Source organism: Tiliqua scincoides, chromosome 5 (assembly GCF_035046505.1).
Source record: "Tiliqua scincoides isolate rTilSci1 chromosome 5, rTilSci1.hap2, whole genome shotgun sequence".
Lineage (NCBI taxonomy): Eukaryota > Metazoa > Chordata > Lepidosauria > Squamata > Scincidae > Tiliqua > Tiliqua scincoides.
This window is the reverse complement of record NC_089825.1, coordinates 87,506,549-87,523,312: the sequence shown is the minus strand read 5'-3', so window position 1 is coordinate 87,523,312 and position 16,764 is coordinate 87,506,549. Positions and strand designations below refer to the sequence as shown.

Sequence of the window (16,764 nt, the reverse complement as noted above, 5' to 3'; positions counted from 1 at the left end):
GGAAATTCAGCCCATGCATTTAGGTTTGGAGGCAGACAGAATGGAATCCCCCCCCCCCCCAAAAGAGAGTTTGAAACTGTGCAAGCAAAATGCTTTATTTCAGACCTATTAGTGGGCATTTTTATTATCGCTGTGTTGGAATTAAAATTCTCTGTGTTGGTATCTCTTTTCTCTCCTTTTTCTGATGGTGATGGTATGACACTGAACCGCCCAGAGCACAAGGCGGAGGGGTTGGAGTTTCTTTTCTCTGATTGCAAACCCTTGAAGGGTGTGCAGGAAATGAAGCGACTTTAATGCATTTAGACTTTCAACACATTAGGAGAGGGTTGGTTACAGCATCAAAGTGACACTCTATGTCTGGGGCTTGAGAGAAAGGAGAGCAAGAGAGGAGAGAGAGCACCCTATAAACAGTGGAGAAAAACAAAAAAAGAAAGAAATAGAAAATGTGAAAGCACCTGTATTTGGCCAATAAGAGCTGCTAATTCTATCCAAACCCTCCATTCATAAATGATGCATGTTACACTCAAAAATAAGTTCTACCCAGTACAAAAAGTAAGACAGTATCTTGATACATGGCCAGCCTAAGACGTCCCCACACCTGAGGTGGTATGACAAATGCTCTCCTCCCTTTGCGTGGCATTTTGTCATGCCAAATGCCACTACCTATGCTTGGCAGTGCACCACCCATAAGCTCTACTACTACTAAGCATAGGTAGTGGCATTCCTGGAATCAAAAAGGAAGAGGGGAACACAGTAGAACAGGAGTAGTGGAGGAGAAAAAGCAGTAAGGTAGGCTGTCAAGGTCTTTCTAGCCTGCTGCTCTCTTCTCCTCCACACCTCCTCTTCTCTTCTGCTCTCACCTTCCTCTTTGAATCTAGGAAGTGGAAGGAGGAAGATGGCAGAGGCAGACAGTGGGTGTTTCCTGCCGATCCATTGCCTGAAGCTGGTTTTTTGGCTATAAGCAGAGGCAGAAGTCTCCTCCCCCATGACTCAACTAAAAAATGAATCCTAACAGGTGGAATTTCCAAGTCGCCCAGAGTGTTTTCAGAATTCAAAAAGACTTGAGACTTAAATCTTTTTGATACACGTGGTGATAGTCCTGTTGTTGCAAGTCAGGGCCCATCAAGCGTGGAAAAAAACAGGGCTACTGTCGGGGTGTGAGTGTGTGTCAGAGTTCTCTTAAAACACACAGACTTCTCTTAAAAAGTCCCATTTGCACCAGTCACTCAATGGGGCTGCCTCCTCCCAAGTAACAACGAAGCTCACAGCACCCATGCAGCTGGAAAGCGTGATTGCTACAAACCTCCCCCCCTTGGGCTCCTCCTCCTGCCCTGGTCTGAATGATGGCCCCACGAGATTTTTCACGCTGCAAAAAAAAACAAAAAAAAACTAAGCAAGCACACTCAGACAGATTCTAATCTGCATGAATGGGGACCGAGTGCTGAGTCAGTGACCTCAGACTCAAGTCAATTCCTGAGTCATTGGCGCAGCTGACTTGAGTGTACATGAGTCAGTGAAAAATGCTGATTTTCACCTGACTTGAGTTCCCATCTCTGGCTATAACTTTTTATAGAATAGAGATATTTCAACACAGTTTATTTCATTGCATTCTGTATGAAATTATGCATCATTTATATACAGCATTATGGTAATTCAAAAATACAAAGATTTTAAAAATTTTGGTGAGTAGTGGAGTCACCGCCCTCCGTGTGCATCACCCACTGTGGACTGCCCCCCTTTAGCCACTGCTTATTGAAAATCCCCATCATCCTTGCCAACCTGCAAAGAGGTAATGAAAGCAATAGCCCCCCGTGTCATCTGTCCTCAGTTTCTAGTACAGAGAAGTACGCTGCCTCTGAACATGGAGGCTTTACTCAGTTATTATGGATACAGAGAAATCTAGCCTCTATGAATGCCCAGTCCTATCCAATTTTCCAGTTCCAGTGCAACCATGCCAATGGGGCGTGTGCTGCATCCTGCAGTGGGGTGGGGAGCAGTCAAGGAGGCCTCCTCAAAGTAAGGGAACATTTGTTCCCTTACCTCTGGGCTGCACTGCAGCTGCACCAGTGCTGGAAAGTTGGATTGGGCCCTAAATCCATCTAATCCTTTTTAAAGCCTCGCTATTGATGTACCTCTTGTCACTCCGAATGAAGCGAGAAGAGAAATGGAAAAAAAACACACACGCAGAAAGTGAAGAAAAAGGAAGAGTCAGAACGAGAAACAAAGATAAAGCAAATGAGCAGAAAAAAACAAAACAGGCTATAAATAAAAAAATAACAGAAAGAAATTAAACAGAAAGTGAAAGAGAATTAATACTGTGCAACCTCAAATGTGGTTGGCTGGCACCAATGACAGAGACTTTTTGGTGGCTCTGCAGTTGTGGAGTTCTCTTCCTGCAAAAAGAATCACTAAGCCCCATCTCTTCCTATTCTCAGACAGGCTCTAAAAACTCTTCTATTCCATAAAGCATTTTATGTTTAATTTTATTTTTGCTGGTTCTTACAAAAGAAACTTAATTAGGTCAGGTTTTCTCAGATTTGTTTTAATTAGTAATTTTGTCAATTGTTTTTGGTTTTGTGTTTTTAAAAATTGGTGATTGTACATTCCATTTCATATTTATTTCTGACAGCTTCTGTGAAGAAAATTATTTTTTTTTTAAGGTGAGACGTATATGTGCAAAGAAGTATGAGCCAAGAATTTGGGTAGGACTAAAGAACAGTGGTAGAGCACCTGCTATGGAAACAGAATGGCCCAGGTTCAATCCCAGGCATCTCCAGGTAGAACACAGAAAAATTTCTGTGTGATGACTTGGAAAGCTGCGGCCTGAGGGGCAGTCATGCACCCCAGGTGCCCCATAGGCTCTGTCCTAGTTATGCCTTTGTGCCACCTGAAGCACCAGGGGATTTTAGGCTGGCCCTACTCACTCCACAATAACACATTCAGGAGGTGGTTGGCCGCACTGGTTCCTCACCTGCCCGTGTGGGACAGATGACACAATCAGCGGCTGCCACACACCCATGGCTGGCTTCCTTCCCCCTCATCACACTTGGGATGTCCCAGGAAAAGAGAGTCCTGGTTTTGGCAGGAACAGCCCTTATACCTCCAGTTCAGCATCAGTCAGTCACACTGAAACCACGGGGAAACAAAAAAAACAGCTGGGCCAGCATCGTGGGTGCAGCACACCAGCAGAGTAGCAAAGGTGTGTTTGGAAGTGTTTTTTCTCCCAAATGAGAGACTAACAATGCCACAGCCATGGAAGAGAGTGATGGGGATGATTCCCTTGCAAGGTTGAATCCAGGGGTTCAGGGATGGCTCCACAGGTGGGCTAACCATTCTATGAAGCAGTGAGCACCTCCTGCTGCTGCAAGTCAGGGCCCATAGGGATGCTTACCAAGCAAATGTGGGGGACCAGGAGTAGCAAGACTTGATTATCTTCATCTCCACCTAGTGCTGTTTTATAATTCCTGGATGACCTGGAGGGGACCTACCTAGTGTTGTCACTAGGGAGAGATGGCTGACAGCTGCTAGCTGGGTGGGACCAGTTATGCAACTAGGATAGGGAGAGTGGGGCATGTGCTCCAGGGGCAAAAAACAAAACAGGGTTGCAAAAATGTTAAAGAGTGGCTTGGTTGTCTGAGACCCATACCTTGAGGATGCCTCTGTGACTACCTCCCCACCAATGGATACAGTCTACACCCCATTGGAACAGCTACACCTGCACTGGAAAATTGCATCGGACTGAGCCCTAAATGTAATTAAAGCACCTAATACCCAGGGATGTGCTTGAGTTACTGAGCCCGAGTCACAAGCTGAGTCCCAAATCAGTGACCCCGTGACTCAACTCAACAAGCAAATCAGAGCATGGAGCTGTCGCGACTCAACCTGTGAGAAATTTAGAGTCTTTTGAGTGGAGTCACGAGTTATTTCGAAAAATGAGATTCATGCAGCAAAAAAAACAAAAAACAAAACCTGAGCCTTCTTCTCCCCTCAACTCCCCCAGCCGCCCCTCGCTGGAACCATCCTACCCTGCTGCTGCTGTCCTTCTGGATGCCAGCTTCCAGATCGCCCAAGAGATCTTTCGGCATGATGTGGAAGTGGTAGAAAAAAAATGTAAGCAAGAACACATAGCACACACAGACACAGGGATTCAAGATAGGGACTCGAGTCCTGTTCGTTTGAGTCACTGGCCACAAGTTGTGAGTTGAGTTGGATTCACTCAAGTCATCCAAAAGCATGTATTGGGCGACTCAGACCGAGTGCCCATCCCTGCTAATACATTTTAAGAATCGTTAAAAGGGAGCACATTAAGTGAGCACAGCAATGATGATCATGTATTTTCATAAACAGAGAGAGAGAGAGAGAGAGAGAGAGAGAGAGAGAGAGCGCGAGAGTGAGAGTTTAAGATTAATGTGGGAGTGAGCCATACAGGTTGGGAGGTGGGGGAAATGGTTTTATTTTTATTTTTAGTGGCTTTCAGGGTTTTCCAGAGTTAGCAGAAAGCAGTGTGATGTGTTTTTATTCAAAATCACATTATAATTACAGTTGCTTTAAAAGTGTACTAAATAGGTGATATAAGTGGTATAGTGTCAGCAGATGGAGCCACAGTCATTACCCATGCACTCCCATTAAATAATAAATAAAATCTAAATAAAAACAGAGTTATTTTTTCCCAGATTTTGGGTTCTTCCTTTGTTTTACAAAAACAAGCAGTGCAGAAAGCAGTGTTATGTGTTTTTGTTATCCCTGTTTTCTCCCACCTCTACCTATAGATCACACATTACCCATTCTACAAAGAAAAATAAAAGAGGAAAATATATTTGTTTCTATGTTTTTTTCCTTTTAATAATAGTTTTAAAAACAACTTAAACTAAAACCAGTTATCCCTTGTGGTTAATTTTAAGGCAATTAGTGATTTCACTAATTATATCTTCCCTGCTGTACTTCCAAGGGCCTCATCTTGACCACCTCGAAACTGCTAGCTATGGGACTTCCGATTCCAGTACTGCAAACACATAGATTTGGGAACATTACTGATCCTAAATGTTCAAGAGCTTCAGGACAGAAGGAGACAGAATAATTGCAAGACAAGATTTGGTCTTGAATGGGATATTTGATTTTCCCCCTCACTTTATTAATGTATCAGCTTGCCCTTAGATTCATATCTAAATATTAGTGCCTACTAATTATGGGGGTACAGTTAACCCTCTCCACATCTTTTTACGGTCTGTTCCACGTATCCCCCCACCCCATTTCTGTCCAGGTTACTGTACTTGATTTGCCATTCTGCAATGAGGAAAGATAAGGCCATCTAAGGAAGGGGTCGGCAACCTGCGGCTCTAGAGCCGCATGTAGCTCTTTCAGCTGTCTGCTGCAGCTCCTCCCAGTGAAAGTGGCAAAGGGGGTGACAGGAGGCACCTGTGTTGGGAGGGCAGGCTGCTTCCCTCCACCCCCTGAGCTCACTGCCCTCCTCTCCCTTCACCCCCACCTGCCCCGCATTGGTTTCCCTTTTCAATTTTGCCCGCTCTGCAGGCTTAAACTCCGTTTTTCCCTTCCCCAACTCTCCAGCAGCCATTGCGAGCCCTTGCAGCCCGCCTTTCCCTGAGCAGGTCCCCACTCAGTGCAAGGAGAGGCTTTTCCTCCACAGCAGAGGAGACATCCTGTGTGTCTACTCAGTAGCAAGCCTCATTACAGATGAAGCTTACTCCCACCTCTGGAGTCTGTGTCCTTTTTTCCTTCCAGCAGGGTGCCTCTGGAAGGTGGGGGGAGTTCTTTAGTATCCATGTAAGATAAGCAGATGTCATAACCGCCATATTGGAATCCTGGAAGATCTGCTGAGGAGGTAGATGTGGTGTCAGCAGTGGCCCCTTTAAGGGTAAGGCCCCTGGGCATCCAGCAGAGTGTGCTGCACAGCTGCAGCCACTTGAAAGCAATAGGGCCCTCAGGGATATAAGGAGCACCTGAGGCAGGAAGGGGTGCAGGTTGGAGAGGAGACTGACTGGGCTTATTGACTTTGACTTGGATACTCTGACTGATTTACTTTGGAATCCGACCTTGGACTGTGACTTGGCTTATTGACTTTGGACTTTGCCCTGGATACTCTGACTGACTTTGTGACTAATGGACTGCTGGAGACACTGGAGTTTGAAGTGTGGCTGCTGTGCCCAAGACCTGCTGATGACCCAGGGTCTGCTGTAGTGGTGGGAGGCTGCTGGTAGGAGAGAGGACCTTTGCAGGTTGAACAGGCAAGCTACCCTGGGGGTGGGGTCCAGCAGGAGTGCAGGGCAGAACCAGGGTCATTTGTTGGGGGGAAGAAGGGGAGCTAATTTGCTTAAAGTGGGCATAATTCTCCAGGCAGAGAATGGCCTTGGAATCAGGCAAAACACCATAGAGGTCCAGGCGTCTGAAAACACAGGATAAGAATGTATGACAAAACTAACTAAAAGCTACAAGAGGGGGCTACATTATAAAAATGGGACCTATAAGAGCATAAAGGTAAAAAAAAAAACTATACATGCAGTGTTATCTTCATTTTAGATGTCAAAAGGGTTTTGTGGCTCCTGAGGTTTTTTTCCCTCTGGAAAACGGGTCCAAATGGCTCTTTGAGTGTTTAAGGTTGCCGACCCCTGATCTAAGGAAAGATGAGGAAAGATAAGGCCATATAAGGCGAATGGGCAAAATGGAACCAATTCATTCTTAAATCTGAGAAGGAATGAGACATGATGTCATGGAAGCGACTGAGTGAATGGAAATAACTCAGCAAAACTTACAGTGTCTAGTGATGGAATCCTCACCACTGTACCAGTGAGTTTCATTTTTTCCAGTTTCCTTGTCCCCCCAATATTATTGGCTTGAGGAAACCATAAATCAGAAACGAGAAAGTTTCAGAACTGTTATTACTGTTCCCCCGCCCCGTAATTTTAATCATTTTGTGAAACCGTTTCATGAATTTTTTTTTCAATTTTGTACATTTTTCTATATTGCAGTGGGTAAAGCTACTCATTCTAGGGCTGCCACTTGATTAAATAAATCTTAATTGAGTGTATGAGTTTTAATTGATTAAACAATTAATCAATTTGCTTAAATTTGCATATATTTGCAAATGAATAAAACAATCGTTTCATTTTTGCATTATATGTGCACATAATATAGCAAGCTCCATCTCAGATGAGGTAGTTACTCTGGTGGGACAAAGAAGGGAGACTACCTCTTATAAAATGACACCTGCAACCTGCAGTTTTTCAACTACCAGTAGTTAAAAGAATTAAAATATACTGGTTGATTAATTTTAAAAAAAATTTAAATTGATTACATGTTGCAGAACTAATAATTATTACTACGAAGAATACACAGAGTCAGTAGTTAATTCCATAAAAGTTTCAATGTTGGGACTGAGACTTATCAGGAAAGTCACTCAGACTGCCCTTGATGACTGCCTTCAAATGTAAAGACCAGCTTGCATACTTTATAGTAAGAGCAGTCTATAGATGCTTGGAGGCCTTTTTCTTTCTTACGTATTTTACATGTTCCAAGGCTTTGCATTTGCATGTAAAACTCATATCAAGCTTTTTCTTATGTGCGATTTGAACCAAGTTCACCAAAGCTTAATAGATTCCAACCAGAAATCTGTTTCCAAACCCATAATTCTTAACCAGCTACTCTTAACCAGAAATCTTCAACTTTTTTCATCTCATGGAATGTGACAAGGTGCTAAAATTGTCAAGACACATCATTAATTTTTTGACAAGGCACACCATGCTGCTGGTGGGGTGCTCACATCCCCCAAATAAATGACCCTTCTTCAAACTCCCGCAGCACACCTACGGACTTTTGTGGCACACCATTGTACTATGGCACTACAATGTACCATGGAAAATAGTTGCACTACGCTGTCACATACTATCATAAGAGTGAGTATGTGCAAAGTTCTTTTTCTTTCACCAAAAGAAGTTAGTCTATTTAAAAAAAACAGCAACCAGAGATCAAATGACTTTACATCAAAAACTTGTTTGAGATTGTCATTATAACCTGCCTTGGGGTATATGTTTCAGAGAAAGGCACATTTAAACAAATGTAAACAAAGTAAAAAATATTGAATAATAAAAAATAATTATTTTCATTATTTGAAGACTATGTTTATTATTTAAAGGCCATTACATCTACCGGCAAGCCTGAAAGCGACCAAATTTGTGCTCTGATAAAGTCCAGAATAGGCCTGGACTTTATTCATTATTGGATACATCTGTAGAGCGTTTTCAGGAGGGGGTACCTTAGTTCTGTTCCCATGCACTCTTGGGGTCTGAGATTACAGCCTTCTATTCCAATATTACTATCACACAAGGAACATCAGATCACCTAAAGACCCAGAAGGATTCTGGGACTAGGGTAGCTGAGCTCTCTCATCTACTGCTTCCCAGGCACTACTATGGTAAAATTCATATGAAGAAACAGTTCAGGAGCCAGAGTACATTCTCTTTTTTAGATGCTTCTCCTCCCTCCATACTGTATTGGCAACCTTCAGTCTCGAAAGACTATGGTATCGCGCTCTGAAAGGTGGTTCTGGCACCGCGTCTAGTGTGGCTGAAAAGGCCAATCCGGGAGTGACAATCCCTTCCACACCGGGAGCAAGTGCAGTCTGTCCCTGGTCTGTCTCCCTGGCTATGGGCCTTCCTTCTTTGCCTCTTAGCCTCAGACTGTTGGCAAAGTGTCTCTTCAAACTGGGAAAGGCCATGCTGCACAGCCTGCCTCCAAGCGGGCCGCTCAGAGGCCAGGGTTTCCCACTTGTTGAGGTCCATCCCTAAGGCCTTCAGATCCCTCTTGCAGATGTCCTTGTATCGCAGCTGTGGTCTACCTGTAGGGCGCTTTCCTTGCACGAGTTCTCCATAGAGGAGATCCTTTGGGATCCGGCCATCATCCATTCTCACGACATGACCAAGCCAACGCAGGCGTCTCTGTTTCAGCAGTGAATACATGCTAGGGATTCCAGCACGACACTCTCTAATTCCATTATTCCTCTCACCACCCCCTGCCACCTGAAGTTGTATTTGCATATCTCTGTCCTATTACCTTCGCATCTCCTCTCCCCCTCCCCCTGCACTTGTCTCTGTTGAAACTCAGGCCTAGATCTATGGGCCAAGCTAGACCTGGTGGAGGATCTCTAATGGGTTGAGGGGTGGAGTTAGATTGGGCTATTGTACATCAAGGGAGTCTTAATCCTTTCCCTTTGTGCCATTTCCCTGTGCTATTTCCCTGGTTGAAAAAGCTGCTATTAGCTACAGGTCAGGTGGGCAGAGAAGGACACATACTCTATAGCTAGAGGTGGAAGAACATGAAAACACATACAAACACATTTTAAAAATCCGTTTTATTTGTTTTTATTTATTATTTAAGAGGAAACCCATGGGTAATGACTGCGGCTGCACCTGCTGACACTATACCACCTATATCACCTACCCAGTACACTTTTAAAGTAATTGTAATTTATAATGTAAGTTTTGAATAAAAATGCATAACATCGCTTTCTGCACCTCTAACTTTTGGAAAACACTGAAATCCGTGAAAAAACAAAACTGTTTTTCTCCCACCTCTAACTCGAGGTCCTTGTGCTTTTTGCCCCTTCTGCGGCTAACAGCAGTTTCAGGTTGGGAACTATTTCAACTGGGGAAATGACTACAGGAGGGAAGGTTTAAGACCCCTTTCCAGCATTGCAGTCCTGATACAAATCCTTCCCCTCACTGTAGCTGCTGTTAAACAAATCTAGCCAGGCCCACCTTGCCAATCCTGTGTCTGGGGTATTCTACAGCACCAGCTGACATGATAGAGTGCTCAGTACAGAAAAATTCCTACACACACACATACACACACACACACACACACACACTATCATATTAGGTAGAAGGCTAGACTAGAACACTTTACTCCAGGGGCAGGAGGTTTGGTCTAGAGGGTAGAGCCTCTGTTAGCCCGAAGACACCTGAAGGGCTGAGAATGGCGAGACCTTGAAGCAGCTGACAAGCCCAGCTGAGTGATTCCACCTGCTCTTGGTGTGAACAAGAAGCGTCTTGGCTGCCCTTCATGTGAGAGATGGATCTACTTGTCTGCCTGTGTGGGAGAACTGGAGGCCAGAAGTGAGACCAAACCAGGAAGATCCATTCTGAAATGTTGTTGGTTCTTGAAAGAGAGAACCTCTATGATTGTAAAAATCCCCTTGAGGGATTTAGAAATGCCTGCCTATGTAAACCGCCTTGAATAAAGTCCGAGGAGTAATCTGATGACCAGAAAGGTGGTATCTAAATACCGAGTTATTATTATTATTACTCTTGACATGCTCATTTTCTATACACAGAGTCCCATCCCCCTATGAAGGAGAATTTGGTTATGTGAGCTGTCACCTAAGGACTGAAATGGCATGACCCAGATACAGGTTTACTCTCAGTGAGAATTAGGAATTAAATTGTAAACTCCTCAGGACAGAGACCAGTCTTTGTTCCCTATATGTTACTTCACAAAAGCAGGACAAACACAGGTGTCACAATGACAAAAAGCAGCTTACCTTTTGTACTGTGGGGGTACAAAATACACAGGTGCCCTTCTCATCAAGGATGCACATGCGTCCATTTTGATGCACGCCCCTTTGAAATTCTTAATGACAATCACTCAAAAGCAGTGCATGTTTTAAAAAGGACAAACATTGACTTTTAACTGCGCATTTCCTTCAGCTGTGGCGGGAGGCATGTCCCTTTTGCACCACGGCAGTAGTATACAATGTGAGGGGATAGTCAGCCCCCACTCGAAATAGAGCAGAACTTGGCCCATGTTATGGTTTTGTTCGGCTGAAGTAAGTGAACATGACTAGAGAGGAATAGTAGTTTTGCAGGGAATGTAAAGGCCTGGTATTCATGAGGCTGAAAGAGGCGGAAAGGATTTCAGTGTCTGCTGCAGCCCGTGTGGCTGTGACCCATATCATCTACTGCCCGGGGACCTTGTCTGCCTGTCTATGAACCTTGGCATGTGTTCAATTGCTTTCTCCTAATCTACTCTCTCTTTATGGTTGACACAGAACTCAGCAAGCAGGGACAGCACAGAGGAAACAGTGAGAGGAAAAGCCCTTCGATTCTCTCTCCCCTCCACCCCATTGCACCTTCAAGCTGTAATTTTGGCAGGGGGCAACTCTCCCTTAAGGAATGGAGGTGAGCTTCTCCCTTTCCACACATTGCAGAGCTGGTGTCTGGGGATTTCAGCGAGGCTAATCATGCCTCATCACCTTACCAGTATCCACAGGAACTTGAGCAGAAATGAAAGAGGAGTTGGGGGGGTGGGGGTGGTAGAAGTGAGGAAAAAAAGAAAGAAAAGGAAGTACTGGCTAATAAAGAAGATTGGCTGATCTGACAGTGAGCAGCCTGGAGGCAACAGGAGGAAAGATGAGAGGTTGGTAGAGACTGCGCGTATGCATTTAATGCTTAATTTCTCAAAAAAGAGACACAACATACATTGATCAGGAAAGTTCTTTCCCAATCGTGATCCAATGTATCGGGACAGTTGAAAGTTGATCAGGGGTGGGAAGGAAATGCCCTCCTCACCTGATCAAAGGCACTTCATACTTCATACTTCAGATTAAGGCCTGACACTGAAACAGATGCAAGCCAAATTAAGCACACTCACAGATTGACATGGAAAAAGTGTGGATAAAATGATCACAAACTAATTTTCTTCAAAATGTGTATACTCCATTGTTCTTGGTCAAAAAAAAAAAACAGACCAAGATTAAATTGTTATCACTTTTCTGCCCCCATTTCAAAGCGCCAAAGGATGTGTTCACAAACGCTATTCAATTTATTTTTCACATTTCCTTGCTGTGCGATGCATTATAAAATGCCTGGTAGGCCCCACATTTGAGACTTAGAATCTCTCTCTTGTACTGGCACAATTCACAGGTGTCCACAGAGAGGATCTTTTGTGACAAGTGAGAAAATGCAGAGAGTTCTAAATTAGGATTTCCCCTCAACAGGAAGTCCTAAACACAGTTTAGGGACCTAGATTCTTGAAGACCACCTTCTCGTGTACATGCCTCCCTGTATACTCTGGTCGCTGTATTGAGTACCTGGCTTATCTGATATTCCACAGGCATCGATTAAGGGCAAGGTCTTTTCGGTGGTGGTGCCGTTTCTGTGGAATTGCCTCCTTGTTGAGGTCAAATAGGCCTCGACATTGTGTGCCTTTTGGCATCAGGCTAAAACATGGCCTTTAAAGCAAGCTGTTACTGGTACCTGATTTCAGGGTGCTGTCACTATAGTAATACCTTGTGGCATTTATAGATATTGTTCCTTATTTATCTATTTGCCTTTCCAGAAAAAGCTCAAGGCAGCATTCAAAGAATAGAAAGAACAAGTGATTAATTAAAATGACTAAAATGTTACAGATTACAGCAGCAAAAAGCAGTCAGCAATCAAATCCTCATCTGAACTTTGCTAACCAGTGAAATACAGTCAGTAAGGGGTAAAAACATGTTCCTAGAGTGAGGGAGTTCCACAGTCTAGGGCCCACTACCACAATGACCCTGGCCCTAGATACTGCCAGTTGCACTTCCAATAATGGCAAGACCTAGGGGCTGTAATGATCAGGCATGTTCATAGAGTGAAATGCCTTATTCTGGTTTTTCTGCATTTAAATGATGGTAAGCTGCTTAGGATCTATTTAGAGAAAAGCAGAGTAAAAGCTTTTAAACATCGATAGATAGACTTTGTCAATGTGAAGACTCTGGGCCAATTCTGATTGCTCACATACTAATTGCCCTTTGCCATCCCACCCATATTTCCTTGAAATGGTCACAAGTTGCTTGGAGGAAAGGCAGGATGCAAAAGTAACAACTTCAAAGGAAAGTCAAATAAAAGTCATTTCACAAACCACGTCCCACTGAGGGAAGAAGAGGCCCGCGGACTAAATCTGACCCAGACAGCCCAGTCAAATTGTAATCAGAGTTTCACTTGTGAAAAGAAAGAAAAGTGCTTCAAGGTACAAGAAACTGACACGTGCTACATGTATTTTGAAAGTACCCCCTCTCTTTAGCATTGTGTATGTCATACACATGCAGGTCATTGTATTTCGAATATTATGTTCAGTTGTGGGTGCTTTCGAACTGGGAAGCCCCTCTCGCTATAAGAAACCTAGTGTATTATATGAGGCCAGACGCTCACACGGGCATCACTTGGAGCAGTAAAATACACTTCAACAATGTCCCTGCTGCTTAGCTGAGGTCCTTGAAGACACAGAAGCTGATCATCTCATGCCTTTGGTGTTTCCACAAGACACGAAGAACATCTTCTGTTTGGATCAAGCATTTTGCAGATGTCTGAATAACTGTCTCAAGTTTTAAAAAAAAAAAATGTTTGTCTAAGTTGATTTATTTACACGTAATCAGTTAATTTTCTGTTTAACCAAGACCACATTTTTTTTAAAAAGTGCCTTTTTGAGATTTTGAAGCTAGTGGTAACTTGCATCAAAGAAAGGGAAGTTGCCACTTGTTAAAAGAACAAGAACTTGTTAGATATTCTATTCTGTTCTATTCTCTCTTACGATAGCCCCAAACCAAGAAAGAATGCCCTTTATTCTTAGCCTCACTGATCCGCTTCCACCTATTAATCAGATTCAGCTCAAACATTTTGTAAACTGGTGTGAAAGGAGGGATGACAAGTCTCGAACTGGGACCTAACTGGTTAGAATCAAGCTCTAGTTGATTAATCTACTAATTAAACTGATCAAAACTTGCAAACCTACGCAACAGGAAAGAAAGTGGAAGAAAGACTTTTACACATCCACAAAGTGGATGAAGCTTTTACACTTGATTTACAGATATGGGGGGGGGGAGTAAAATCCACTGTTAAAAACAGCTTACACTATGAAAGGTGAAGGGCTTTGGATGTGACAATACTCATCAGAGGTCCAAATTCTTATCCTACTGGAACCTGATCCTTTCTGGTCTCCAAGGTACAATATCAGGTTAAAAAAAAAAAAGCTACAATATTCCATCAAGAGTTTCATGCTGTCATGCTTTGATAATTCCTGGGGGGACCCCCCCCCAAGTACAAACAGAGTTCTAACCCGAACCTGAAAAAGGCTCTGTTGGAGATGCCCAGCCTTTTTTTTTTTTCCCCAGCTCTGCTTTCTGAAGCAAGACAACAGGCCCTAAAGTTACAAGGACAAAGGCCACAATCCTATCCACGCTTATCTGGCAGTAAGCCTCGTTGACTATAATGGGGCTTACTTCTGAGTAGACATGCATAGGTTGGGGTTCAAAGCCTGCTTTTTGACTTCCTAACCTGCACAACCCGAAGCTTCACTTGGGCTGCAATCCTAGCCACACTTACCTGGGAGTAAGCCCCACTGACTATAATGGCACTTACGTCTGAGTAGACATGGCTAGGATTGGGCTCTTGGAGCCCCAGAGACAGCAGCCCCGGGCACCTGGTTGCCAGACTGCACCTGGGCTCTGGGAATCCGTGGAACTCTTGCCCACGTGCAGAGCGCATCGGTCTCTCTCTCCCCGGCTCAGCACAGGTCCTCAGGCACTCGAAAGGGTGGGAGCAGGGCGTTCGAGCTGGAAGCCTGGCAGAGGACTGGCGACTGGAGGAACGGGTGAGTGAGCCCATCGCCAGCATCTCTGCGCGAGACCTTTCGCCTTGTCCTTCTCCAGGGCGCTCTCACTGGTGCGCCTTTGGCTCCTTAACCAAAGGGTCCGCATCCTCCAGAAGCCCAGTTGATCCTGGAGGGGCTCTCCAAGTTGACCCTGGCCAGGATCACCTGGCTCTTCACTGGGGGGTGTTGGACTGATCGCACACATGGGCACCATGTGCCCTGCCGACACTCTCCCCCCCCCCAGGGGGATATTTTCTTTATTTCCCAGCCAAAATTGCAGGAGCCTCTTCCCAGAGGGCTGCACTCCAGACACGTAGAGCCCAATCCTATGCACGTCTACTCAAAAGCAAGTCCCATTATAGTCCATAGTCCCATTATAGCCTATGGGGCTTACTCGCAGGAAAGTGTGGCTAGGATGGCAGCCTCAGAGCCCAACCCTATGCCTGTCTACTTGGAAATAAGTCCCATTATAATCAATGGGGTTTACTCCCGGGTACAAGTGGATAGGATTGCAGCCTCAAGCTGTTCCTATACCCCCCCCATATCCTTCTCGCCTTTGCCATTCTTAACTGGGGTGGGTGGGTCCTGCTGCCCCAGAGCTCTAACTCACCAGACCCACACATTCTCGCCCTATCTCCTCACCAACCCCATTTGACCCCCTTTTCTTTCCCTCCCCCCCCATCACCACCACCAAGAGCCCTCACTCACCTGCCCTGTTTGGTGATGATCATCTCCGTCTGGTGCTTGTGGAACTTGGCCCAGAGAGGGTAGTTGTTGAGGACCACCTGGACCTTCCCGGAGACTTGGTAGCCCGGCACTGGATAGAGAGCCCCCCGCGGGAACATGTGCTGGACCGCCGCCGAGTAGCAGCCTTCTCCGCCGGCCGTGCTGGGGTACAAGTCCCCGGTGCTTGGGTAGAGCTCGCCTGCGGGCACTGAGTAGCTCGGGTTCCCTGGGGGGCCAGCCGAAGAAGGCGCGGGCACGGGAGGGGGAGGGGGCGGCTGGGGTCTGTAAGAGGAGCAGTTGCTCATGGCTGGCCCCAAAAACCTCCCCGATGGGGCCGCGCTGCTGCTCACCCCAAACCCCCCCTGGACCATCTGTCCGCCGTAGGTCAGACCCAAGTTGCAACTCCCTTCTTGCATGTGGGGCTCGGGGTAGTAGAACCGCTCCTGATGGTGATGGAGACCCATTTTCAACTCAGTGGGGTCTTTGGTCGCCGTCGTGTCCCCGCCCTGGAGGTCCGGAGGCTCCTTGGCAAAACTTTGGCTCTCTGCCCCGTTCAGCATTGTGAGGGCAGCGGCGGTCGGATTGGCGGCTCCTCCGGCGATTGAATCCAAAGCGCCCATTGAAAGAAATGCTGGGGAGGGAGGCGTCCGGAGCTCACACCGGGTGGGTGGTAGGGTGGGGGTGGTGAGCGGGAGGAAGTTGGCAGCACAGCAAAGGAGGGGGTGGAAAAACGTGGGGAGGGGCGAATCCAAAGTCCAGAGGGTCGTCTGAAGCCTTCAGCGGCTCATCAGGACTGGAAAGGGGGGGCACCACCCGGGCGCACCTTCCCCTGGCCCAAACCAGCCTGGTCAGTTTCAACAAGCGACCCTGGTCAGTTTCCGCACTGTTTGCTCAGCCATCCCCTGCCTGCTGAAAAACGTGGATGGAAGTTTTGGTGGTTGTTGATGTTGGTATTGAAAGATCCGGAAGTGACAGCTGAAGGAGAAAGATCACAGCAGTTAAGGCCGGCTTCAGTCCCTTTTTCCCCTCCCCAAAGGATCTCAAGGCTTTCCTCCCCTTACACACTATGATCTCCTCCGCTACTCCTCCAGCCCATCCTCATCGCCTCTGAAAAACTCTCCTATTAAAAGAACAACCTTCCATCTCTCGTGTCGGCTTCTCTTCCATTGGTGCAAGAGTTTACAAGACACACCCCTTTGCTGTTTTTCCACCCGCCCCCCTTCAAAGATACAAGCCTCTCTTCCATTTGAATGAATTCACACAGGGCTCTTCCAAATCAGGGCCCATGAGAAGGGGATGGAGGGGAGTGCATCATACCTGGGTCCCCAGGGCTCAAAGGAGGGGCCCGGGAAATTTCCTGGGATCTCACAAAATGTTTGCATTTGACTGCAGTGGATCTCAAACTTTTAG

At 45.6% G+C, this 16,764-nt stretch overlaps 1 protein-coding gene across 1 annotated transcript in view; it reads right to left on the bottom strand.

Moving 5' to 3' along the window:
• Positions 1-15,974, bottom strand: part of TBX21 (T-box transcription factor 21) — a 53,181-nt gene extending 37,207 nt beyond the window's left edge. The window contains exon 1 of the mRNA XM_066628913.1: positions 15,337-15,974. Coding sequence (XP_066485010.1) covers positions 15,337-15,974 — 638 coding nt within the window. The remainder of the gene's footprint in view (positions 1-15,336) is intronic.
• Between the last annotated feature and the right edge of the window lie 790 nt (positions 15,975-16,764).